Source organism: Tachyglossus aculeatus, chromosome 18 (assembly GCF_015852505.1).
Source record: "Tachyglossus aculeatus isolate mTacAcu1 chromosome 18, mTacAcu1.pri, whole genome shotgun sequence".
NCBI classification, from domain to species: Eukaryota; Metazoa; Chordata; class Mammalia; order Monotremata; family Tachyglossidae; genus Tachyglossus; species Tachyglossus aculeatus.
In genome coordinates this window covers 11,816,047-11,843,106 of record NC_052083.1, presented here as the reverse complement: position 1 = coordinate 11,843,106, position 27,060 = coordinate 11,816,047, and the positions used below count along the sequence as shown (strand labels likewise).

Here is a 27,060-nt window from a genome sequence, read left to right as displayed (position 1 = left end):
AGACGATAAGCCAGAAGAAGCCTAACGTTACATACACCAGCCTGCTTCGGAAAAACCAAACATACACCTGAAGAGTTTAATAATAATACTAATAATTATGGTATTTGTTAAGCGCTTAGTATGTGCCAGGCACTGTACTAAGCGCTGTGGTAGATCCAAGGTAATCAGGTTGGACACAGTCCATGTGCATTATCATTTGGTAAGAGCTTACGTTGTGTGAGACACTGGGGAGAGGTATAAGATCATTGATCCATTAACAGACCCTGCTTCCCAGAGGGCTCTCAGCGGGCACAGACTCAGAGGGAGAGTAACGGAGGAAGAATTCAATAAAATGCAATAATGCCACAAAGAACAGCAATTCAACAAGAACGGTAACTGTAAGAGCAGCAGTTCCTTATTGCCGGGTAGGAATAGTCTTCAATCTCTTTACTGCTGTAGGCCAAGCCGTCCTCCGTTGCAGATTGAACCATTTAAAATGCTTACTAGAAAGATCGATAAGGGCGTAAACTCCTCGAGGCTGGCACTGGGTAATCCAATTTTGTTGTGTGCTCCCAAGTGCCTAGTTCAATTCTCTGCATGCAGACGGTGCTTAGTAAATACTGCCGGTAGTAATAATAATAGTAATAATTTATTCATTCATTCAGTGGCATTTATTGAGCATTTACTGTGTGCAAAGCACTGTACTAAGCAATTGGGAGAGTACACTGTAACAATAAATAGGCACTTTCCCTGCCCACAATAAATGCCACTGACTAATGGTAATGGTGTTGTTATTATTATTAATAATAATAATAATAATAATAATAATAATGGTATTTGTTAAGTGCTTACTTTGTGCCCAGCACTTCTAAGCACTAGGGTAGATACAAGGTAATGAGGTTGTCCCACGTGGAACTCACAGTCTTCATCCACATTTTACAGATGAGGTAACTGAGGCACAGAGAAGTTAAGTGGCTTGCCCAAGGTCACACAGCAGACAAGTGGCGGAGCCAGAGTTAGAACCCACAGCCTCTGACTCCCAAACCCGGGCTCTTTCCACTAAGCCACACTGCTTCTCTCGATGTAAGAGCACAGATTTCTGACAAAATCCTGGAATGTTGGTTTCCACCAAAAAATATCATGGATGTATTGAGTTCATGATGATAATGTCCATGGGGGAAAAAAAAGAGAGAGAGGAGGCAAAGGAGCAATACTAATGTTGTGTTTGGGCGGTGGGGGTTATTCCAGGCATCGCTCTTCTGTACCTTCAGTTGTACCGCGTCACCTCTGACCAGGCCTACCTCCTGCGTTCCCTGGACTATGTGAAGAGGACGCTCCGGAACCTGAATGGACGCAGGATCACTTTCCTGTGTGGGGATGCTGGGCCCCTGGCCGTCGGGGCCGTAGTCTACCACAAGCTGAAGAGTGACAGCGAGGCCAAGGAGTGCATCGCCAAGTAAGTGGCAGGGCGATTGTTATCATTATCGTTATTTTGATCATCATTGCGATCACCCTGGGAGAATGGAGGGAGGCGGTTTTAGGGTAGGGAAGGAAAGTAGGGGTGCAGATCTGGGGGGTTCTGAACCAGTTACAAAATGTGGTGGCTAAGAGGCTGAAACTTTTCCTTGGTTTTACCCCCTAAAAACTCCCTGATTAATATAATGACCAGGTGGGTCCGATCAGGACGTCACATTTTTCAAATATCAAAAATCGTATCATTTTTACTTTAAGCTGCAGGCTAATATTAAGGTACCTTATCTATCAAATGGGGATTGAGACTGTAAGCCCCAAATGGGACAGGGACCGTATCCAACCTGATTTACTTGTATCCATCCCAGCGCTTAGTACAGTGCCTGGCACTCTTTTAGACTGTGAGCCCACTGTTGGGTAGGGACTGTCTCTATATGTTGCCAGTTTGTACTTCCCAAGTGCTTAGTACAGTGCTCTGCACATAGTAAGCGCTCAATAAATACGATTGATGATGATTGAGACTGTGAGCCCCACATGGGACAGGGACCGTATCCAACCCAATTTGCTTGTATCCACCCCAGCGCTTAGTACAGTGCCTGGCACTCTTTTAGATTGTGAGCCCACTGTTGGGTAGGGACTGTCTCTATATGTTGCCAATTTGTACTTCCCAAGTGCTTAGTACAGTGCTCTGCACATAGTAAGCGCTCAATAAATACGATTGATGATGATGATGATGGCACATAGTAAGCGCTTAACAAATGCCGTAGTTACTAATTATTATTAATATCAATTCATTCATTTCTATTTTAACTCTACAAATAACAGATGCTCCCAGAAAGAGAAATCCAGAGGGATTCGAGAGCATTTTCTTTTTGTTACCCTTTTCCTTCATTTGGCCTTTGGGTATCAGCTCCCGGGGCTTGGGAGGCCTAAGGTGTGTTTAACGTGACCTCTAGAAAAGTTAATTTCTCTCATTCTCTTGATAGGCTTCTGCAGCTTCAGAGAACTATTGCGAGCACAGACTCAGACCTTCCGGATGAACTCTTATACGGCCGAGCCGGTTATCTATATGCCTTATTGTACCTAAATACGGAGATTGGCCCAGACACAGTGCCCCAGTCCACTCTCAGAGAGGTACTGTAGGGAAAGCTACTTCCATCGGAGTGGCATTGGTGTCCGAATGATATACATCCCTTTGTTTTTTTAATGGTACTTATCAAGTGCTTACTCTGGTCCAGCCACTGTACTAAGCAGTGGGATACATCCGCAGTCATCATGTTGGATAGTCTCTGCCCCACACAGGGCTCATAGTCTGAATTGGAGCATGGTCTCGTGGATAGAGCATGGGCTCAGAAGTCAGAAAGACCTGGGTTCTAATTCTGGCTCCTCTGTGTTATCTTGGACAGGTCCCTTCACTTCTCTGGGCCTCGGCTGCCTCATCTTTTAAAATGGGGATTGAGACTGTGAGCCCCACCTGGGACAGGGACTGTGTCCAAACCGATTTGCTTGTGTCCATCCCTGCGCTTAGGCCTGTGCTGTTTCCAGTAGGCCATGCCACTTCCCTTGTCGGGGAAGGATACAATCCATGGGGACCTCAGTCCTGATGGCAGTGAGAATGAGCAATTCCTGGCATAGATGTTTTGGGCAAGGGAACAAACCAGTCTTATTGATGAGTTTTATTGACACTGAACTCGATTAATTCTCCCCTCAGTGTTGACCCAGGCTGTTGGACTTGTGCCCAGCTCTTGGGCATGGGTCAGAGGAAGGTTTTCCTCTGGCCCACGTCAACCCCCGGGCCTGGAATGCCCTCCGTCTGCCCGCCCGCCAAGTTAGCTTTCTTCCTCCCTTCAAGGCCCTACTGAGAGCTCACCTACTCCAGGAGGCCTTCCCAGACTGAGCCCCTTCCTTCCTCTCCCCCTCGTCCCCTTTTCCATCCCCCCCATCTTACCTCCTTCCCTTCCCCACAGGACCTGTATATATGTATATATGTTTGTACATATTTATTACTCTATTTATTTATTTATTTGTTTTACTTGTACATATCTATTCTATTTATTTTATTTTGTTAGTATGTTTGGTTTTATTCTCTGTCTTCCCCTTTTAGACTGTGAGCCCACTGTTAGGTAGGGACTGTCTCTATATGTTGCCACCTTGTACTTCCCAAGCGCTTAGCACAGTGCTCTGCACACAGCGCTCAATAAATACGATTGATGAAGGTTTTTACCTGGAATGAGTTCACAGACCACTTCCAGCCAAGGGCTCTGCCAGTCAGAGCACACCATGCCTGGGTTTTCCATTCCCTCTTCTTTTACAGCATAGCAAATTCTGTAGGTAACAGCCATGAAGGCCACCAGTTAACCCTGTGCTACGTGTACTGTTAAAGTGGAATTGTATGAATTGCTGCTAATAACAACTAACAGTTATGGTATTCGTTAAGTTCTCACTATGTGCCAGGCACAGTACTAAGTAGTGGGGTGGATACAACCCAGTCGGGTTGGATGCAGTCCCTGTCCCAAGTGGGGCTCGCAGTCTCAATCCCTATTTTACAGATGAGGTAACTGAGGCACAGAGAAGTAAAGTGACCCGCTCAAGGTCACACAGCAGACAGTTGGCTTAACAGGAATTAGAACCCATGACCTTCTGATTCCCAGGCTCATGTTCTTTCCGCTACGCTGTGCTGCTTCTTGCTGCTACTTCTACAATGCATGGCATTCAGTAAGTGTTCAGTCAATTCCATCTACTACTACTGCGGCTGCTGCCACTACTACTACTATCAAAAGATGGTATTTATTGAGCGTTTACTTTGTGTAGATCCCGGCTCCGCCACTTGTCAGCTGTGTGACCTTGGGCAAGTTACTTAACTTCTCTGAGCTTCAGTTCCCTCATCTCTAAAATGGGGATTAAGACTGTGAGCCCCACGTGGGACAACCTGATCACCTTGTATCCCCTCCAGTGCTTAGAACAGTGCTTCGCACATAGTAAGCGCTTAACAAATGCCATCATTATTATTATTATTATTACTAAGCACTTGGGAGAATAGGATACCACAGAATTAGCAGACACATTCCCTGCTCATACCGAGCTTACCTTCTAGAGACGAGCTTACAACCTGCTACTACTGCTGATCTCCCAGGACTGGAGGGAAGAGTTGCAGTAGATAAGAATATTATTTGAAAATAAGACTAACTTAGCATTTGACTTCACACAGTTGTTCTTATTGTCCATTTCAACCATAGGTGGTCAGCGCCATCATTGAATCAGGAAAGAATTTGTCCAGGGAGGAACGCAAAACCGAGCGTTGCCCACTGCTCTATCAGTGGCACAGGAAGCAGTACGTCGGAGCAGCCCATGGCATGGCTGGAATTTACTACGTTTTAATGCAGGTAAGTATGTATTCTATAATAATAATGGCATTTATTAAGCGCTTACTATGTGCCAAGCACTGTTCGAAGCCCTGAAGAGGTTACAAGGTGATCAGGTTGTCCCACGGGGGGCTCGCGGTCTTAATCCCCATCTTCCAGATGAGGTAACTGAGGCCCAGAGAAGTGAAGTGACTTGCCCAAAGTCACACAGCTGACAACCGCTGGAGCCGGGATTTGAACCCCTGACCTCTGACTCCAAAGCCCGGGCTCTTTCCACTGAGCCACGCTGCTTCCCCGTCCAGTCGACCACATCCGCATTCTAGTCTAGTCAACCACAGAGAAGCTTCCCGGGCCTAGGAGTCAGAGGATGTGGGTTCTAATTCCGGCTCTGCCACTTTTCTGCTGTGTGACCTGGGCAAGTCATTTCACTTCTCTGGGCCTCAGTCCCCTCATCTGTAAAATGGGGATTAAGACTGTGAGCCCCACGTGGGACAGGGACTGTGTCCAACCTGATTACCTTGTAGGTCCCCCAGAGCTTAGAACAGTGCTTGGCACGTAGTAAGCGCTTAAGAAATACCGTAATTATTACTATTATCCACTCAGTCAGCTCTCTCCCCACTACATAAAGAAGCAGGTTGGCCTAGTGGAAAATGTACAGGCCTGCCTGGGAGTCAGAGGACTTGGGTTGTAGTTCTGGTTCCACCACTTGTCTGAAGACTGGCCTTGGGCAAGGCACTTTACTTCTCTGCCTCAGTTTTTTCATCTGTAAAATGGGAATTATATCCTACACTGCCCTAGTTAGACTGGGAGCCCCGTGTGGGACAGACACTGAGTCCACCCTGATAATCCTGTATCTACCCCAATACTTAATAAAATGCCTGATGCATAGTAAGAGCTGAACTTGTACCATGCTTATAATTTTTATTTTTATTTCATTTTCATTCCTTATCCTCACTCCTATCCTACTACAGCAGAGCCGGTACACTTCATTCCTGTAATGTAACTGGTGGCTCTAATCTCTCTTGCAATCAGCCTTCTGCTAACACCCTCCCTCCTGCCTGGCATTCCCTTCCCCTTCATATCTGGCAGGACAATACTTTCCCCATCTTCTAACCTCTTGTAAAATCACCCCTTCAGGAAGCCTTCCCTGACTAATGTCTCACCCCCTCATTCTGTTTTCCCTCTAACAGCCATCACTTCCCCATCGCTTATGCACTTTATTTTTTTTAAGGTTTTTGTTCAGCGCTTACTATGTGCTAGGTACCTTTCTAAGCACTGGGGTGGATAAAAGCAAATCAGGTTGGACACAGTCCATGTCCCAAATGGGGCTCACAGTCTTAATCCCTATTTTACAGTTGGGGGAACTGAGGCACAGATAAGTGACTTGTCCAAAGTCACACAGCAACAAATGGTGAAGCCAGAATTAGAACCCAGGTCCTCTGACTCCCAAGCCCTTACTTCATCTACTAGGCCTCGCTGATCTACGTGAGTCCTTATCCCCCAAGCAAGGTGAAGGAAGAGGATTTCTGCCACGTTAGAGCTGTATTTTGTTCTTCCTGAATCAGCAGGAGAAATTCTCAATAGTTCCTAATTTCTTATTTTTAATGGATCATCTTACGGCAATACCAGATCTACGTTTAATATTAAAAAAAGGTTTATTTGAATCAATAAAAACTTCACCTACAGGTGAAATGTCTTTGTGTTACTATGGATTGTTTAAAAATAATTGACAATTCGGTGACACTAATGTCTCAGAAAATCTCTAACTAGGAGCTATTAGGCCTGACAAGTTGACATACATGAAACCAGCTGTAACTGTGTGGTGAGTGATGTATGTTACATAATGACATGAAACAGCAGATTTTTCCAGTTTATACCAAAGTAAGCATTTTGCACCCAGCGTAGGCCAAAAATAAAGAAGTTTCAGAGCTTGCTGTAAGTCCATACAAGTCAAATGCCCTCTTTTCTGTGCAATTCTTCTGAATTTTGTATCCAACTGTGGAAGAGGCAATGTGGTAATGTACTAGATTGCAGAATACATTACGAACCCAGCCAGCAACCAAAGCCTGCATGGCACGGAATCATTTTTAACATGACACTGTTAGATTTCATTTGTTTCTCTTCACAGCTGCTTCTCCAGACTTTCAGAAAATAAAGAATGGTGTCATCTTAAGGAGTCATAGATTATGCCCTTGTAAATAATAACTGAGTTAAACGAATACTAATTATTGAAACTTCCTTTCTCTGTTAAACTCATCGAGTTGTGTTTTGTAGGAGCCGTTTTGTTTTGCTCTAGTTGCCCTCTCTGTAGGCTTGACTATTAAGATGGTCCAAAACCCTGCTCCCTAATGGAGACGCGGTTTGTTGTGTCGTGTCCCCGCGCACCTCCTGTCATTTCCCACAGTCATTGTGCTCTTTGCTGGCCTGAGCTGGGATTCCCCGCATCCCAGATCTCCAAGATGTCCCGGAAGGTAACCAGAAATGGCATTGCGGGACCTTTGGAACCCTCTGCTGCTTTTCCTTTGCGCTGTTCCTGCTGCAGCCTGGAAGGGAGGGATGGACAGGGCAGTGTTCTGTAGACTATAAACTTGTTGTGGGCAAGGAGTGTGTTATATTGTTATATTCTCCCAAAAGCTTAGTTCAGTGCTCTGAACGATTGACTGACTGACCGACTGACGCAGGTCCCTGGTGGTCCGTTGGGGCCACCCACAGTGGCCCCAGTCAGTCAGTCAATCGTATTGAGCGCTTACTGTGTGCAGAGCACTGCCCTTGGGAGAGTACAGTACAATAATAAACAGATACATTCCCTGCCCACAGCGAGCTTACAGACTAGAGAAGCCATGCCAGCCCATGCTAAGGAGAAACTCTCTTCCCATGCCACCTTCGTGGGCAGCGGAGGATCCATCAGCTACAGTCTCCAGAAGCTTCACAACCCCACCGTCCACTTCTGGATTCGGCCACAATGATCCGGTTGACCCTGTGAAGTCTGTGTTGCCGGGGGCTGCGTAGTCAAGAGCCTAGTATGTAGTGGACGGTTCCCGTTAACCCTAATGGGTGCAAGGGTGACTAGATTGAGGTTAGAGTGGAACCCACGGGTCGTGCCTTTAAGCCGAATTGAAACTGTATTGGCTGTGTTCGTTGATTTAGTAGTACTTATTAAGTGCGTACTATGTGCAAAGGACTATATTTAGCACTAGGAAAATAATACATGGATGAGGTATAGATACAGTCCCTTGGTCTCAAAGGGGATAACGGTCTAAGAATGAGGAGGAAGGAGACGGCTGCCGGCAGACACAGGAGGACAAAAATACAGATATCCGGAAGTTCCGTTCTTCTTTGCTCCCATTTAATGAGTGTAATTAATTCTGTCGGTTTACTAGTCAACCACGGCCCCACAAGCCCCACCGCACTTTAATCACAGAGACAGAAGATCAGTTAAGATTCAGGTCAAATTGATATCTACACCTCTGCTCGAGGTCCCGTGTCTTTGTCTTAAACTAAACGGGTCTTTTTCCAGATTCGTTTTTGCCAGATTTTCATTGTAATCTCTGTTTCCTTTGTAGGGAATTTAGAGAAGGGTGTGCTTGACTAGGTGGGATGGAGAATCAATGTTACCTACAATAAATAGTGGAGTAGGAAATTTATCGAACAGGTGAACATTTGGGCAAGCCCAGAGATTTTTTCTAGAATCCAACCGTAGCATTGTTTTGCCATCTTCTGGCCTCGGTCCTAATGATCCAGAAAACAAATATGGATTTGGGAAAAAATTGACTGTAAATATTCATTTTGTTTCTTTTCAAGCCAGCATCAAATGTGGACCAAGAGACCTTGACGGAGCTGTTGAAACCAAGCATTGACTACGTGCGGCATAAAAAATTCAGATCTGGGAATTATCCATCTTCTTTAAGCAATGAGACGGATAGATTAGTCCACTGGTGCCACGGAGCTCCAGGAGTCATTCATATGCTCTTGCAAGCATATAAGGTCAGTAGTCTTTCTCTTTTGTAAAAAGTATAGTTGTACAGGGCCGCAGCATTCTTCACAAGAGAGTGAACTTTCCGTTTTGGTGTAAGACATTCTCTTGGAACACCTTATTAATTGCATTCTTCCACAGTGCAACTTTCCTTCTCTCTGTCTCAATTTCATTCTGTAATATCACTGTTGTAAATTCACCATTTAAATTTAAATTCAAATTTAAATTTACCTCTGTCAGTGTTCTTGACACTGTGCAAAGCCTAGGTGACGGGGAAAATGAGACAAATTCAGTGAGCTAGGCGACCGGCAGTGGGGGAAATACCCTCCCAGGTGTTATGCTTTTAATTTACTTCACTTCCCTGGGACTATTATCGAGAGGCTTCTCAACCAATTTGTGGAGGAAAGACTGGAAAGAAAAATGCACGTTACTTCAGCATTAGGAAGAGAAGAAAAGAGTGGGTGCCTAGTGCTTAATGCAGAAGTATCATTAGAGGCGGTCACGACTATTCAGGGGTCTGGTGTATCTTTGAGCCCGCTTCAGGCATCAGTAAATACCATGGACACTGATTGCTGCTGACACAGGTATGGAGAAACTCCGACAAAATGGGGATACCCTGGAATGAAAACTAAAAATAGCAAATGGCACCTGGAGAACTGTTAACTTCTTGTGTCCAAGACAGGGAGAAAACCTGGTCAGCGAGAGCTATTTCCAAATGAGATTTTTGTTTGTCTGTTTTGCCTTGGGTTTTTTTTTAGGGTATTTGGTAAGTGCTTACTCAATGCCAGCCACTCTACGAAGCACTGAGGTAGATAAAGCTAATCAAGTTGGACACAGTCCATGACCCACATGAGTTTCGTAATCTTCATCCCCATTTTACAGATGAGGTAACCGAGGCTCAGAGAAGTGAAGTGACTTACCCAAGGTCACCCAGCGGACAAGTGGCAGGGCCGGAATTAGAGCTCAGATGGTTCTGACTCCCAGACGTGCTCGATCCACTAGGCCGGGCCGCTTCTCAGTTGAGCTTGAATTGATTATTAGTATTTGGGTTTTTCACCGAGCCCTTGAAGCAGGGTGTTCTGTTGGGTAGGAAGTTTCCTCCAACCATCCAGGGAGTCCTGGAGTCATGGAAGCACTGGACTGCTTTCCCAGCAGGTGGTTTTACTTGCTTTAGGAGACCGCCACAATGAGCTTAGCACCACGGGCTCATCTTTCCCTGCTGATGGTTGCCACTGCTGCTTAGATCTGGCTCTGAGGAGGGCCAGTGCCTTCCCCTTCCTCACTTTCCCCTCTCCCACCCCAGCACACGCCTGAGTGAAGGAGAGAATGGAGAGCTGGGGCTGGCTAGGAAGGCTTCTTCCCCTCCACTGCAAGGGTGCACACGTTCTCTGGCGCATCTGGAGAACGGACCTCGGCTTTCTTTTCACTCGTAAAGACGGTGGCAACAAACTGCGTTGGAGACTGTGATGTGGCGAATCCCCTGACTGAGAGTGCCCATCTTTTTATTCAGCGTATGCAGCTTGAGCGCTCTGCTTGACGAAGCGCCCTGGCAGATTTCCGGTTAGAGGCTTGGAAGCAGCCATGAGTAACTGAATAATTAGTCCCATTGCTACCCGAAATTTTAAGCAGGGGGGCTTTATTGACTGGAACATCAGCCTCAGGCTCTTGGGTTAAGAAGATTGGAGAGACAAGAACAGAAGGGATTTCTCAGGTAGAGAAGCAGCCTCTTGTAGCAATGCCTCACCATTGTTAATCGGTCAATGGGATTTTTGAGCATCATCATCATCATCAATCGTATTTATTGAGCACTTACTGTGTGCAGAGCACTGTACTAAGCACTTGGGAAGTACAAGTTGGCAACATATAGAGACAGTCCCTACCCAATACTGGGTGCAGAGCTTTGTACTAAGCACTTGGGAAAACGAGATACAACAGAGTTGGTAGACACATTCCCTGTCCAGGACGAGTTTTCGGTATAGAGGGCAATTTTTTTTATTATTATATTATGGTATTTGTTAAGCGCTTACTATGTGTCAAGCACTGTTCTGAGTGATGGGGTAGATGTAAGTTTATCAGGTCGGACACAGTCCTCATATCTTACAGTCACGGTCGAAGTAGGAGCGAGTGGGATTTAATCCTCATTTTGCAGTTGAGGAAATTGAGGCACAAAGAAGCCCAGTGACCAAGGTCACACAGCAATCAGTTGTCAGAGCAGGGATTAGAACCCAGGTCCTCTGACTCCCAGGATTATGCTCTTTCCACTAGACCAATTGTCGCAAATTGACAGAACACAGATTCTCGAGTCAGGCTCAGACAGACGAGCACCTTGTCAGTTCCTTTGTCAAACGGAAAGACCCAAGTGGTGGCCAGTTTGCTTTTTGAAATTTTTGGTGTAGGAGTGATTCGTATTGCACGCTTCACAGCTGTTGCCAGTTGCAGCCTTCTCACACTCCATATAGACTAAGCTCGTTGTAACTTACTCCATTCAGCATGGCTCAGTGGAAAGAGCACGGGCTTTGGAGTCAGAAGTCATGGGTACAAATCCTGGCTCTGCCAATTGTCAGCTGTGTGACTTTGGGCAAGTCACTTCACTTCTCTGTGCCTCAGTTCCCTCATCTGTAAAATGGGGATGAAGACTGTGAGCCCCCCATGGGAGAACCTGATCACCTTGTAACCTCCCCAGCGCTTAGAACAGTGCTTTGCACATAGTAAGTGCTTAATAAATGCCATCCAAAAAAAAAAAATCATTCTCGCCTCCCAGCCCCACAACACGTACGTACATATCTGTAATTTATTTATTTATATTAATCCCCTCTACACTGTAAGCTTATTGTGGGCAGGGAATGTTTCTGTTTATTGTTGCATTGCACTCTCCCAAGCACCCAGTACAGTGCTCTGCACACAGTAAACACTCAATAAATATGATTGAAGAATGAAGTGGGCAGGGAACATGTCTGCCAGCTCTGTTAGATTGTACTCTCCCAAGTGCTTAGTACAGTGCTCTGCACACAGAAAGCACTCAATAAATACCACTGATTTATTGATTGAACCCTCCAGTTCACTAAAAATATATAGTCTGAGTACGAAAAATATGAGAAAAGAAACTCTTCAGAGCCAAAACACTTTTCCTCAAATCCAGCAAGAAAACCATGAATGGGCTTCGAGCCACTGTGATCTCAATTGACCTCCTCCACACTGCCTGTAAATAAGACAGACACAGTCACTAGCAATTGCTTCTGCCAAGTTGGTTGCAACTAAAATCTTATTTTCAAGTACGGTACGTTATTTGTTAGGAAGATTGATTTTTATCCTTTCAACTATGGGGCAGTTTGAGATCATTGGAATATTCACCCAGAATCCAGCTTGAAACCACTTTAAAAAATAATGGTGGGCGTTCGGGTGGGGAGACAATTATTACAACACAGAACATTTGCCTCCTATCTGTCTTTCCTAAACACCTTGCGGTGCTGGGAAAGAGAGTGCGGACCGAATGTGTTCCAGGCATAATTCTCTTTGTTTCCAATTTAAACTTGTATCGCCTCCTGCTTTCCTTTTCTTGCCAATTAATTTAGTTTACCTTCCTGCAGGGTGTAATTACCAGCTCCAAAGAAACAGCTGTAGAGTGATTTGCTGTCTTTATTCACCACCGCCCCACAGCCCTTCCGTATCTGGTCGCAGTTTATTTTTGTATATTAATGTCCGTTTCCCCCTCTAGACTGTAAGCTAGTTGTAGGCAGGGAACGGGTCTACTGATCGTGTTATGGTGTTATTTGTACTCTCCCAAGCACCGTCCACTTGAGAAGCAGCGTGGCTCAGTGGAAAGAGCCCGGGCTTTGGAGTCAGAGGTCATAGGTTCAAATCCTGCCTCCGCCAGTTGTCAGCTGTGTGACTTAGCTTCTCTGTGCCTCAGTACCCTCATCTGTAAAATGGGGACTAAGACTGTGAGCCCCACGTGGAACAACCTGATCACCTTGTATCCTCCCAGCGCTTAGAACAGTGCTTTGCACATAGTAAGCGCTTAACAAATACCATCATCATCACTTAGTATAGTGTTCCGCACATAGTAAACGCTCAATAAATATGATTGTTTGATTGGCAAAGGATAAAGGAGAAGTCCACTCCAGGGCTCAACTCACAGGAGCGTTTCTTGTCCTTGAAATAGCTGTTTCAAGGCCAGTGGATTAGGTGAGAAATCCCAGCTTCTTTCATTCCACCCCATCACCTCTCCTTCAACCTTGAACAGAAGTTGGTGCCTGGGACCCCGTAAGCAGTGGCACAAGTGGCCCAGTGTAGCGGGAGCCGAAAGGGGAAGGCAAGGAGTGAAATAACCAAGGAAAGCTGAGAGACCTACGTCTTCCACATCGGAGTGTCGGCTGATGAATACTTCAGTAGCCTCTGCTCTCAGAACCTGGCCACCCGGTCTCGTTAAAATACCTACATGACTAAAATGGTGAAGCTACAGTCTAGTGGAAAGAGCACGGGCCTGGGTTCTAATCCCCACTCTGCCATTACTTGCTGTGTGGCCTTGGGCAAGCCCTTTTGCTTCCCTGTGCCTCAGTTTCCTCAACTAAAATGGGGATTTAAATACCTGTTCTCCCTTCTACTTAGTCTGTGAGCCCCATGCAAGACAGGGACTGTGCACAACCTAATTAACTTGTACTTAACCCAGCGCTTAGAACAGCGTTTGCCATACGGTAAGAGCTTAACAAGTACCATAAGAAAAATCCGAAAAGTATCCTCTCTGCTCTCTCTGCTGCCAAGAAAATATAGGTACTGGCTTGCAGATGAAGTCGCCATGAGGGCAGTGATTTATACTGAGCAGGCATGCCTGTGGAAACGAGTTTATTGCATCCCGAAAACCATTGCTCTGAGAATTCAGTATTCACATTCCGGTCCACAAGCCATCTAGTCCAGGGACTCGGGAACAACAGACTGATTCTGAAAAAGGAAAAAAGGGATGGGGACTATATTGGATAAATATATGTTTCTTGTAAATGATGAAGTCCTAGTCAATGTACACTCTGCTTGTTCCACACAGACCTTTCTTTCTAATTTTCTAAATTGGATATTTTTCTACTGAGTGGTCTGAAATTATAGGCTTTTGTAATATTTTGCACCATTTGTTGAGAATTAGCTTCGGTTGCAACCCACAGCTGCAGGCGCTAGCTGAGAGCTATTGAATCTTTAGCAGGGGGTGAGGCTAGGGTGTGCCCAGGGAGGTGGAAGGAACCCAGCATCTTTTTTTTTATAGTATTTGTTAAGTGCTTACCATATGCCAGGCACTGTACTAAGCGCTGGGGTACAAACAGCCTAATCAGGTTGGACAGAGTCCCTGTCCCACATAGGGCTCACAGCCTTAATTCCCATTTTGCAGATGAGGGAACTGAGGCACAGAGAATCAATCAATCAATCAATCATATTTATTGAGCTCTTACTATGTGCAGAGCACTGTACTAAGCGCTTGGGAAGTACGAATTGGCAACACATAGAGACAGTCCCTACCCAACAGTGGGCTCACAGTCTAAAAGGGGGAGACAGAGAACAGAACCAAACATACCAACAAAATAAAATAAATAGGATAGAAATGTACAAGTAAAATAAATAAATAAATAAATAAATAGAGTAATAAATATGTACAACCATATATACATATATACAGGTGCTGTGGGGAAGGGAAGGAGGTAAGATGGGGGGATGAAGAGGGGGACGAGGGGGAGAGGAAGGAAGGGGCTCAGTCTGGGAAGGCCTCCTGGAGGAGGTGAGCTCTCAGCAGGGCCTTGAAGGGAGGAAGAGAGCTGGCTTGGCGGATGTGAGGAGGGAGGGCATTCCGGGCCAGGGGGAGGATGTGGGCTGAGGGGTCGATGGCGGGACAGGCGAGAACGAGGCACGGTGAGGAGGTTAGCGGCAGAGGAGCGGAGGGTGCGGGCTGGGCTGGAGAAGGAGAGAAGGGAGGTGAGGTAGGAGGGGGTGAGATGATGGACAGCCTTGAAACCCAGGGTGAGGAGTTTCTGCCTGATGCGCAAATTGATTGGTAGCCACTGGAGATTTTTGAGGAGGGGAGTAATATGCCCAGAGAAGTGATGTGACTTGCCCGAGGTCACACGGCAGACAAGCGGCGGAGCCAGGATTAGGATCCAGGTACTCTTGACATCTGGGCCCGTGCTGTGTCCAGTGGCCATTCTGCTTCTTCGTTTCCTCTCTCCAGTGAAGTGGCTGAACCGGACACCTGCCTGTCCACTTGGGCCAGTGAACTCCTGGCCCAGGAAGTACTGGTCCGCCCAAAGCCAACTGTTCAGCCAGAGCCGTGAGCGGTCCCAGGGTCTGGGACTCCATGGGGCGTGTCTGGGCGTGGGAGGGACTCCAGTGGCTGGCCTCCCGGGAGCTGGGGGAACAGGCATGCCCTGAAAAAAGAGGCAGCAGCATCATCAGTGGTATTTATTGAGCTCCCTCTATGTTCAGAGCGCTGTACTGAACACCTGGGAGAGTACAGTACGGCAGAGATGGTCGCTACGTTGTTGTCATCATCATCAATCGTATTTATTGAGCGCTTACTATGTGCAGAGCACTGTACTAAGCGCTTGGGAAGTACAAATTGGCAACATATCGAGACAGTCCCTACCCAACAGTGGGCTCACAGTCTAAAAGGGGGAGACAGAGAACAAAACCAAACATACTAACAAAATAAAATAAATAGAATAGATATGTACAAGTAAAATAAATAGATAAATAAATAGAGTAATAAATATGTACAAACATATATACAGATATACAGGTCCTGTGGGGAAGGGAAGGAGGTAAGATGGGGGGGATGGAGAGGGGGACGAGGGGGAGAGGAAGGAAGGGGCTCAGTCTGGGAAGGCCTCCTGGAGGAGGTGAGCGCTCAGCAGGGCCTTGAAGGGAGGAAGAGAGCTAGCTAGCTACGTGAGGCACAGCTGAATGGGACACAAAAGCTGGCATTAATGGGACACAAAAGCTGGCATTGGCCCAGCAGCAGGGCTTATGCTCACCTCCTCCAGGAGGCCTTCCCAGACTGAGCCCCTTCTTTCCTCTCCCCCTCGTCCCCCCTCCATCCCCCCGTCTTACCTCCTTCCCTTCCCCACAGCACCTGTATATATGTATATATGGTTGTACATATTTATTACTCTATTTATTTATTCATTTATCTATTTTACTTGTACATTTCTATCCTACTTATTTTATTTTGTTGGTATGTTTGGTTCGGTTCTCTGTCTCCCCCTTTTAGACTGTGAGCCCACTGTTGGGTGGGGACTGTCTCTATGTGATGCCAATTTGTACTTCCCAAGCGCTTAGTACAGTGCTCTGCACATAGTAAGCGCTCAATAAATATGACTGATTGATTGATTGATTGACTCCTTGGCCACCCAGGCCTGACAGGGCGTTGCCTACCATTAGAGCTAGTCCTTTTGGTACCTGTGCAGGGGTTCTAGACTGTGAGCCCACTGTTGGGTAGGGACTCCCTCTATATGTTGCCAACTTGGACTTCCCAAGCGCTTAGTACAGTGCTCTGCACACAGTAAGCGCTCAATAAATACGATTGATTGATTGATTTGCGAGGAATGCAGCTCTAGGGCTCGCCTGAAAATGCCCTCTAGTGGCAGTTAGTAAAGTCCAGGGGAGATAAGCGCTTAGTACAGTGCTCTGCACTCAGTAAGCGCTCAATAAATATGACCAGACTGAGTCCCCTCCTTCCTCTCCCCCTCCTCCCCCTCTCCATCCCCCCGCCTTACCTCCTTCCCTTCCCCACAGCACCTGTATATGTATATATATGTTTGTACGTATTTATTACTCTATTTATTTTACTTGTACATATCTATTCTATTTATTTTATTTTGTTAATATGTTTGGTTTTGTTCTCTGTCTCCCCATTCTAGACTGTGAGCCCACTGTTGGGTAGGGACTGTCTCTATATGTTGCCAATTTGTACTTCCCAAGCGCCTAGTACAGTGCTCTGCACATAGTAAGCGCTCAATAAATACGATTGATGATGATGATGATATCTATTCCATTTATTTTATTTTGTTAATATGGTTGGTTTTGTTCTCTGTCACCCCCCTCTAGACTGTGAGCCCACTGTTGGGTAGGGACCGTCTCTATATGTTGCCAACTTGTACTTCCCAAGTGCTTAGTACAGTGCTCTGCACACAGTAAGCGCTCAATAAATACGATTGATTGATTGATTGAATGAATGAATGAATTTCCTTCCAAATCTCAATTCAGACATCCATGGCAGTCTGCCCTTCAGCGGACCCAGCTTGTACTTCCCAAGCGCTTAGTACAGTGCTCTGCACATGGTAAGCGCTCAATAAATATGATTGAATGATTGAATGAATGTACAGTAAGACCAAGGGAGGCTTGGCCACAAGGCCATGTGGATTGAGTAGAATTTAAAAGGATTCTTCCGAGTGACCAGTTTGAGTTACCTCCTTCCCTTCCCCACAGCACCTGTATATATGTATATATGTTTGTACATATTTGTTACTCTATTTATTTATTTATTTTACTTGTACCTATCTATTCTATTTATTTTATTTTGTTAGTGTGTTTGGTTTTGTTCTCTGTCTCCCCCTTTTAGACTGTGAGCCTACTGTTGGGTAGGGACTGTCTCTATATGTTGTCAACTTGTACTTCCCAAGCGCTTAGTACAGTGCTCTGCACACAGTAAGCGCTCAATAAATACAATTGATGATGATGATTGAGTTCCAAATACAATTGTTAAGCTGTGAAAACGTTTGGTGGTGCTGGTGGAAGGAATAGCGGAGTATGTAGCTAGAGGGGTTTTACCCATCCTCTAGACTGTAAGCTCACTGTGGGCAGGAAATGTGTCTGTTTATTATTACATTGTACTCTCCCAAATGCTCAGTACAGTGCTTTGCACACAATAAGCACTCAATAAATACGACTGAATGAAGGAATGAACGAGTGCTCAGAGGCGGCTTGCCCACAGTGAATAGAGCACAAGCCTGGGATTCAGAAGGTCATGGGTTCTAATCCCGCCTCTGCCACTTGTCTACTGTGTGACCTTGGGCGAGTCACCTCACTTCTCTCTGGTTCAGTTACCTCAGCTGTAAAATGGGGATTGAGACTCTGAGCCCCATGAGGGACGAGGAACTGTGTCCAACACGATTCGCGTGTATCCACCCCAGCGCTTAGTACAGTGCCTGGCAGGTGGTGAGCACTTAACAAATACCACAATTATTATTATTGGTATTTTCATCGTTTGAGGTGGGTCTGCGTTTTGTCACTTTGGGGAATCAATCAATCAATCAATCGTATTTATTGAGCACTTACTGTGTGCAGAGCACTGTACTAAGCACTTGGGAAGTACAAATTGGCAACATATAGAGACGGTCCCTACCCAACAGTGGGCTCACAGTCTAAAAGGGGGAGACAGAGAACAAAACCAAACACACTAACAAAATAAAATAAATAGAATAGATATGTTGGCACCAGTCTCAGACCTCTGGAGGGCTGTTTGTAAACTCACGCCTCTGTTGTTCAACCTCACTCAGATTTGCCAACCGCCTCGGCATTTTGCAACTAAACTAACAATTTTGCTGGATCTCATGAGCTTCTGAGGGTCCGCAAGGGTCAGCATAGATGTAGTCCAGACTCGTCTTGGCAGACTTTCGCCTGCCATCTTTTGTTGAAGGTTCCCGTTTTGGCACTAGGCTCCCGGTTTTCTCCGAGGGTATACCACCCCGTGTGAACGCGGTGAGCCGGATTCTCCCTCAAGTCCAGAAATTGGATGCGTTGGGTTAATCTGTCATCCGGGAATGGGGTTGAAATCTGCATCACTCGTTGGCTCCATTCGCCCGTTCGACTTCGTGAGGTGGCCAGTTGGTGCCACTCCTGCCTGTGCCCTCGGGATGCAGTCTCATTTAAATAGCAGCAAGTGATGTTTTGATTAAAAACCATGAATTCCAACCCCAGAAAATGCCTTGGAGAAAAACCCTTTGCATGTCTGAGGCCGTTGTTGGGTAGGGACTGTCTCAAGCGCTTAGTACAGTGCTCTGCACACAGTAAGTGCTCAATAAAGTGCTCAGACTGAGCCCCTTCCTTCCTCTCCCCCTCGTCCCCCTCTCCATCCCCCACATCTTACCTCCTTCCCTTCCCCACAGCACCTGTATATATGTTTGTACATATTTATTGCTCTATTTATTTATTTATTTCACTTGTACATATCTATTCTATTTATTTTATTTTGTTAGTATGTTTGGTTTTGTTCTCTGTCTCCCCCTTTTAGACTGTGAGCCCACTGTTGGGTAGGGACTGTCTCTATATGTTGCCAATTTGTACTTCCCAAGCGCTTAGTACAGTGCTCTTTACACAGTAAGCGCTCAATAAATACGATTGATGATGATTGATGATGATGATAGTAAATGCGACTGAATGAATGAATGTCACTTTCTCGCTTGAATTGATCCAAGAATGAATTTTGCACTTTTCACTTCCATCCTTTAAAAAAGAGAACACCTGTTGAAATAGCAAACACAAAAAGGTAACCACGAGTTCGGAGGAGAGAGGAAAGTTTCTCCTTCTTTATATTTTTTTCAGCTGTTTGTTCTCCAGAATAGCAGCCAATCCAAGTGTTTTCATTCCATTGCTTGGCACATTCTGCCTGAATGCTTATCTGTTTGTCTTGCGCAGGTGTGTCTGAACAGAAAAGCAGATAGGTTTTTGGTCTCAGCAATAATTCTGCGCAAAATGTAGTCTGGGACACTGAAACCCTGTCAATAGTAATGTTCTGAAGTTGTTGTTTGGTTTACCTTTGTTATTTTAAGCCAATAAAACTCTCAGGATGACCACTGGGAAAACTAAATATAGAGGGAGAGAATATGGTTGCAGAACATAGACTAACTATTGATCTGGTTGCAGCTTTTCCTTTTAAGTACTATCCCCACATTGCAAAAATTCTACTGCATAATATCTGTTTTCCCATTTGGACAGGGAAATTATGTGGGTAGGACCCATGAGGAAGAAACCAACTTTTAAGCGATTTGTCTTTTTCTCCCCCAGACCTTTAAGGAGGAGAAATATTTGAAGGATGCCATGGAGTGCAGTGATGTGATCTGGCAGCGTGGGTTACTGCGGAAAGGATACGGAATCTGCCACGGAACGGCCGGGAACGGATACTCCTTCTTATCCCTTTATCACCTAACTCAGGACAAAAAGTACCTCTACCGAGCTTGCAAGGTACGATAGTAATTGTGGTACTTGTTACACGCTATGTGCCAAGCACTGTACGAAGCCCTGGGGTAGGTAGATACTAGGATAATCAGGGTGGACGCAGCCCGTGTTTCACTTGGGGCTCACAGCCTAAGTAAGAGGAAGAAGGGGTCTTGTCTTATGCCGTCGAGTCATCTTCGACCCGTAAGTGACACCATGAACACATCTCTCCCAGAACTCCCCACCTCTGTCTGCAGTCGTTCTGGTAGTGTCTCCGCAGAGTTTTCTTGGTAAAAATACGGAAGTGGTTTACCATTGCCTCTTTCCGCGCGGTGAACTTGAGTCTTCGCCCGTGATTCTCTCCCATGCCGCTGCTGCCCAGCGCAGGTGAGTTTTGAGTTGTAGCAGATTGCCTTCCACTCGCTAGCCACTGCCCAAGCTAGGAGTGGAATGGATAGGGCTCTGCCTGACTCTCCCTCCTGTAGTCGAGATTGGTAGAGTACTGGGAACTCTCCAGGTGTGACCCTAAATCCGCAGTTTAAAGGTGAGGAAACTGAGGCCCAGGGAAATGAAGTGGCTTGCCCAAGGTCACACAGCAGGCAAGTGGCAGAGCTGGAATAGACCTGAGGTCCTCTTCTTCTTTTTTTTTAAATAGTATTTGTAAAGCACTTACTGTTTGCCAGGTACTGTACTAAGCACTGGTATAGATACAAGATAATCAATTTGGACCCAGTCCACGTCCCTCATGAGGCTCACAGTCTTAATCCCCATTTTATATTTGAAGGGACTGAGGCACAGGGAAGTTAAGGGACTTGCCCAAGATCCCTCGGCAGTCAGGTGGCGAAGCCAGGATTAGAGCCTAAATCCTTCTGCCTCCCAAGCCCGTGCTCTATCCGCTAGACCACACCGCTTCTCTGACTCCTGGCCCTGTGCTTTGATGCCGAGGTTTGCTCTGTCTCATCACACTGCCCCGCTCATTTAAAAAAAGTGGGACAAGAAGTCACCCAGGCCCTGATCCTTGCAGCCACATAAAGCCAGTCAGGTAGGAAATTCAGGATGAGAAAATGACAGTGTGAAATGACCGTTTCCTGGAGCGGGTCTTCCCAACCTGGAATCTCCCTCGGACTCCTTTGCTGGCCAAACCACGGCTCCACTTTTCACACACCACCCTCACAGCACCGGGCCAAACTCTTTCCTGCTCATTCATTCGTATTTATTGAGTGTTCACTGGGTGCAGAGCACTGTACTAAGCACTTGGGAAAGTACAATGCAACAATAAACGGTGACATTCCCTGCTTCCATTTCGGCAGTAAAGCCCTGGTAGAGTACCAAGCACATATCCTGAGCAAAGATGGGTGTCAGACCATCAAGGAAAAGGATTGATAATTCTCACTAGTGGGTGAGTCGGGTGAGTTGAAGACATTGAGTCACTAGCCCCTAAAAATCATACTATTATCTCTACGTCGGAATACTCTCCACACTCTCCCAAGAAAAAGCAGAGTTGGACCCTTACTAAACCCAAAACTCCTGGGAACCCTTGCCAACGCTGTCTCTGCAACCTTCGACAAGTCTCTTTGCTGCTCCGGATCCCCAGTTCTTCATCAGCAGATAAGGCAGGGTGTGAATTATTCCCAAGGGACATGAGGAAAACAAAGCCATGTTGTCAAGTGCTAAGAAATAACACTGAGATTGCACCAACATTTTTGCCTGATTTGAAGGGCACGTACATTCATACACTTAGGACAAATGGGGCAGGTGTGAAATAAACTCAAGGATAGTGGAGAGGTATGTGTTTCAAACCTCTTTGCCCCATAGAGTCCCAGAGATCTGAGTTTACACTCTCTGCAATCCAGGAGGGTCAAGTTCCTTCATTAGCTAATTCTTTAGAATGCAGATACAGAGACAGAGCTTATGAAACAAGTTAGTCCATTGGTTAGATCATGTTTCTCAGCATGGTTATATAAAGGATTTCTCCCTGAAAGATTAATTTGAGCCAGAGGCAACCATTAAGTGCCCCGTGGGATCCTCCTTTACTTGATTAATTTAGGATTAGGACTGCCTGAATTCCAGTAATAACGCTGGAGTCTTCAGACTAGAGGTGAAACCCCCTCAAGTTGACTGTGTAGCTGAGATAGGAATTAGGGGAGTGTGGAAGGAAGAAACTTTGAAAACTCAATCCAGCTGTAGATGTTTATAGCCAGTAGATTATTAAAAAGACTCAGGTGAAAGGAGAGCAGTGAATGGAAACACAATCAGAGTGCAGAGTTAGGCCTCAAGAGCTTGTTAACCCTGAGAGATCGGAATATAGCCCACATGCATTCATTCATTCAATCATACTTATTGAGCGCTTACTGTGTGCAGAGCACTGTACTAAGCGCTTGGGAAGTACAAGTTGGCAACATACAGAGACTGTCCCTACCCAACAGTGGGCTCACTGTCTAGAAGACTAGGCATGTCTTGAAAGGCATGCCTTTCAAGCCTGTATTTAAAAACATTTAGCAAACTGTTAAAAAGTCCACTTCGTGTAGGGCAAGCGGGTAAAACTTCTCTAATTTTATTGTGTTGCAGACCATCACATTTTTAGGCTGGTATTAGGTGGATAATTAAATATTAAAGGAAGCAAATCTTGTTTTTCTGTCTGCCCCTGCCCTGGCATTTCCTGGGACCCAGCATGATTTGTTCCCAGACTTTTAAACTGGTACAGCTCTGAACACCTGCCACCTCCAGCAATCTTGGGTTTTCCTTTTGTTTTCTTCTTTTCAGTTTGCCGAATGGTGTTTAGATTACGGAGCTCACGGCTGCAGAATCCCAGACAGGCCATACTCTCTCTTTGAAGGTAAGGGTCTTCTGAGGGCATCAGTAGCCCTCTACCAACCAAAAGCATTAAAGTTTAACCTGCCAAAGCAGGAACCCTTAGAAATAAATACTTGCACTCTAGGTTTAGCTTATCAATCAGTCATATTTATCGAGCGCTTAGTATGTGCAGAGACGGAACAAAATGCTTGGGAGGGTACGCTACAATACAGTTAACAGACCCGTTCTCTGCCCGTAACAAGCTTCCAGTCTAGAGGCAATAATTGTGGTAATAATAGTAATAATAATAATAATGGTATTTGTTAAGCGCTTACTATGTGCCAAGCACTGCTCTGAACGCTGAGGTAGATACAAGGTAATCAGGTTGTCCCACGTGGGGCTCACGGTCTTAATCCCCATTTTGCAGATGAGATAACTGAGGCACAGAGAAGTGACTTGCCCAAAGTCACACAGCTGACAAGTCTCAGAGGGAGGATTAGAACCCTCGACCTCTGACTCCCAAGCCTGTGCTGTTCCCACCAAGCCACGCTGCTTCTCCGAGTCCCATGTGGGACAGGGACTTGTCCATCCTGATTATTGTGTATCTACCTCAGTGCTTAGTTCAGTGCCTGGCACGTAGTAAGTGTTTGACAAATACCATTTAAGAAAAAAAAAAGTAAAGAGAAATACCAAGACGTCTAGTACTTGGACTTCTTTGCTCACTCCCTGTGTGCCCACTTAGGTGAGCACAAGTAGCCAGCCAGAAATCCCTCCCCAACAGTGTGGTATAGTGGATAGAGCATGGGCTTGGGGGTCAGAGGACCTGAGTTCTAATCCTGGCTTTGCCACTTGTCTGCTATGTGACCTTGGACAAGTCACTTCTCTGTGTCTCAGTTACCTCATCTGTAAAATGGGGATTAAGACTGCGAACCCCATGCAGGACAGGGACTGCGTCCAATCCAATTATCTTGTGTCAACTCCAGCGCTTAGTACAGTGCCTGGCCCATAATATGCGCTTAACAAATACCAAAATTATTATCATTATGCTCTGCACACAGTAAGCACTCAATAAATGCGATTGAATGAATGAATGAATTCTGAGTATCTGTTAGACACTTCAGGGGTCAGAAGTCCAACTACAGGAACTCCTGCAAGGGCCATTCCACAAGTGATGCCCAAAGTCTCGCGGGAGCTAACGGTTTCTCAGGACCTCTGGCCTTTCTGGGCCATTCATTCATTCAATCGTATTTATTGAGCGATTACTGTGTGCAGAGCACTGTACTAAGCGCTTGGGAAGTACAAGTTGGCAACATATAGAGACGGTCCCCACCCAGCAGCGGGCTCACAGTCTTTCTCCTGGGCCATACTCACCGCAGGGATCCACGCCTCCATACACTACTCAGTCGGTGACTCTTCTCCGATTACACGGTCCCCGCAGCCTTTGTCGCCATCCAGGAGGGAATAAACTTCTTCTGTGTTGTAGGTATGGGAGGGACCATTCACTTTTTATCCGACGTGCTGGCCCCGGAGACCTCCCGCTTTCCGGCACTCGAACTCGGGCCTTGGGAGAAGGAAGACAAGGAGGAGAAGGACAGCTAAACTGCCCAGCGAGCCTCAAGGGGTGAGACTGCTTAGTGTCTCAGGCAGAACCACTCTGAGTCACAAAGGAGAAGCAAAAACCCAGTTTGACTTCCCCCACATCTCTCCAAAGGAGCACAAGATACAGCATGAGAGAGAAGTCGTCCCAACCACATTCTGTTTCACCACTGCTGCAAATCTGAATTCTTTCGACCCCGTAACTCTCGCTACCTTCAGCTCTTTCCGGTGTTTGCATGCTTCTCGGTGTTGTCCGTAAATGTGATTTCGTTGTTGCAAGCGGAAACTCTTCTTTTTGTCCAAATCTCGGGCCTGTCCTTGCATGAGTGTAACTGCAGCAGCCGAGCATCTGTAATGTGTCCAGTGGGGACTGGTCCATATGAACTACCAAGGGTGCGGCCTGACGCCTTCATTAATTTTGGAAAAGACATTTGTTCGTAGGTTGATGGTATTTGTTGTGGAGTTTGCTGAGTGCCCTTTGGGGTAAGCATAAGTTCCTTGTAGGGTTAAGGGAACAGGGCTTGAAATTTGAGGGAAGGGGGAAGGATTCCTTTCATCAGACGTTTGGGAAATCCCAGTGTGTAGCGGCTGGAGGGTGGAATTATAAGGAAACTAATGGGGTGAGTTGCATCCCCTTTCAGAAGGTTTCGGCTGCACTAGAGGGGAAGCAGCAAAGACACTCCTTTCACAGAACCACAGAACTCTACTTTTATTGTTTCCTGACCGGTAGCAGTATGCCCGTTCTTTAAGGTGTTGTGAAAAATGTGACCTTTGTGACCATTTATACAAGAGGCCATACTTGAATTTAAAAATCAGCAATTCAAGAACTAGACCATTTATGGACAATGTCCAAGAGGAACACAACTTGACTAACACATCCCAAACTTAACAAGCGTATGGGGATAGGGCAGTGAAATTCAGTTCAAGTTGGAGTTGACAGTATTAAAACCACGGTAGCCGACCGCTAAAGTCTGTTCCCCAGCTTTGTGCATATTTGGAATGAATATTCTGCCTATTTTTGATAGCTTTCATTTTCTGAGGCGTCTCCAGTGTCTCTTCACTCTCATGTGCATTGATGGGCACAGCACATGATGAAGTTTTCTTTGGTAGTGTATTTCAGTACTTTGAGAGTGTTTATACATTAACTCAGTTGGATTTGAAAGTTTCCCTTTTTTCTTAAAAAAAAAAAGCAAACACACCATTCTTTTTGCTGCCAGGGTACCCTCAGAGAGGGGGCACTCTCACACTTTACAAGATCTGAAGCCCCCAATCCTGTTTCCCGACCCTGCAGACGTTGAACTTGCCCACGTCTGGAGAGGCCAGAAAGTTTAAAGTTGACTTTCTGCCCCAAGTAAATTGAGCCCGGCTGAGCCCCACATCCGCAGGCAGTCCTCCCCAGAGGCCTCGGGGAGGGAGAGTTCAAATATATCGAATTTACCATCCACCACCCATGTCTTCCAACCCTACTTCTTCCTTCCAAAGCCACAGTCCGTCTCCAAAAGCTATTCTTACCAACGGTAAGAGGTGGAATTGACAGGCAGTTTTTTTTTTTTAGTGAAGAAGGGGCAGGTTTAGAATGTGAGCGGGGTGAGCACCGTGGACAGTGTTGCTACCCAATCACTGGGGTCCCTCGGCCAACTAGAGGTTCACCCAGCGATTAAACTCTTTTGACTCTGAATTAACCCTTGGAGGACCCCTTTTCCGTGCATGTGAAACGTGTTGCTCGACAATAATAATGGCACTCGTTGATTGTACCTGCATGAGACAGGAATCTTTTTTGAAAACAAAATTCTGCTGGAAAAGCCCTATTTTGGCCCCAAATCTTACTAGGGCAAACCTGAAATCAGGTCAGGTTTCTAGCGAAATACCAATCCACTTGTCTCCAACCCCAATCCCGCCGATTGCCAGGTAGCGTGGTAGAGTTTTACCCTCATCCGCTGCTGTCCTGAGGCATTCCAGGATCTTCCTCGGAGTCCAGGCGGATGGAGGTGAAAGAGGCAGTATAAAGTTCCCTGAATCTGTGAGCTGATCAGGAGGCTTGCGTGAGAGACGTAACCCTCATCTGTTGTCTACACTGACCTCAGTGATTCTCACTGGATCTTTTTTACTGCCCTGTGAGCAAATATTGTGACTAATATCAAGCCCTTCTAATGCCTCACAGGTCCAAAACCAGTGTTATTTAGACATAGTCCACGAAGATCTTTTTCTGCCAGCCAGGTGTATCTTGGGATGACACCACAATGGAGAGGGTGGTGGGGGGTTGGGAAGTAATTGTGGAAATATTTAAGGGAGCTTGGAGAAATCAAGCTGTATGTGATATGAGTTGAACTCGGTAGCAAATTATAGCAGTTTTCTCAGAGTCTAAAAATCTTCAAACTTCTCATTTCCTGAATTTTGGATGGATATCTTTGGGTCAGCAGTTTGAAACATCAAGTCACGTGATTCAAATACACAATACTGTTCGTTTTGAAATTTGGAGAAAAAAAAAAGCATTGCTGTTTTGTGTTTGATGAACTTGGGGGAAGAGAACCAGGTTTGTTAGTAAAAGTTTGTTTTTGTGGTGATAGTTTGGAGCGCCTTTATTTCTCCTTGCCCTTTCCGTGATTCAGACCCAGAATCTTTAAACAGTTCGAATGTTTTCGAAGGGTTACTTCGTTCTCTGAAAGTGGTTGTGTACCAACTGCAAGATCCAAGTCATGA

The 27,060-nt window shown here is 45.8% G+C and overlaps 1 protein-coding gene across 3 annotated transcripts in view; it reads left to right on the top strand.

The window, feature by feature from the left end:
- The window catches only part of LANCL2 (LanC like 2), a 59,285-nt gene extending 32,608 nt beyond the window's left edge, over positions 1-26,677 (top strand). For all 3 annotated transcript variants that reach the window (XM_038760328.1, XM_038760329.1, XM_038760327.1), the window contains exons 4-10: positions 1,228-1,435; positions 2,436-2,583; positions 4,686-4,832; positions 8,613-8,795; positions 19,822-19,998; positions 22,735-22,807; positions 24,248-26,677. In XM_038760328.1, the coding sequence (XP_038616256.1) occupies positions 1,228-1,435; positions 2,436-2,583; positions 4,686-4,832; positions 8,613-8,795; positions 19,822-19,998; positions 22,735-22,807; positions 24,248-24,363 (1,052 nt within the window). In that variant the 3' untranslated portion in view covers positions 24,364-26,677. The remainder of the gene's footprint in view (positions 1-1,227; positions 1,436-2,435; positions 2,584-4,685; positions 4,833-8,612; positions 8,796-19,821; positions 19,999-22,734; positions 22,808-24,247) is intronic.
- Positions 26,678-27,060: the final 383 nt, after the last annotated feature.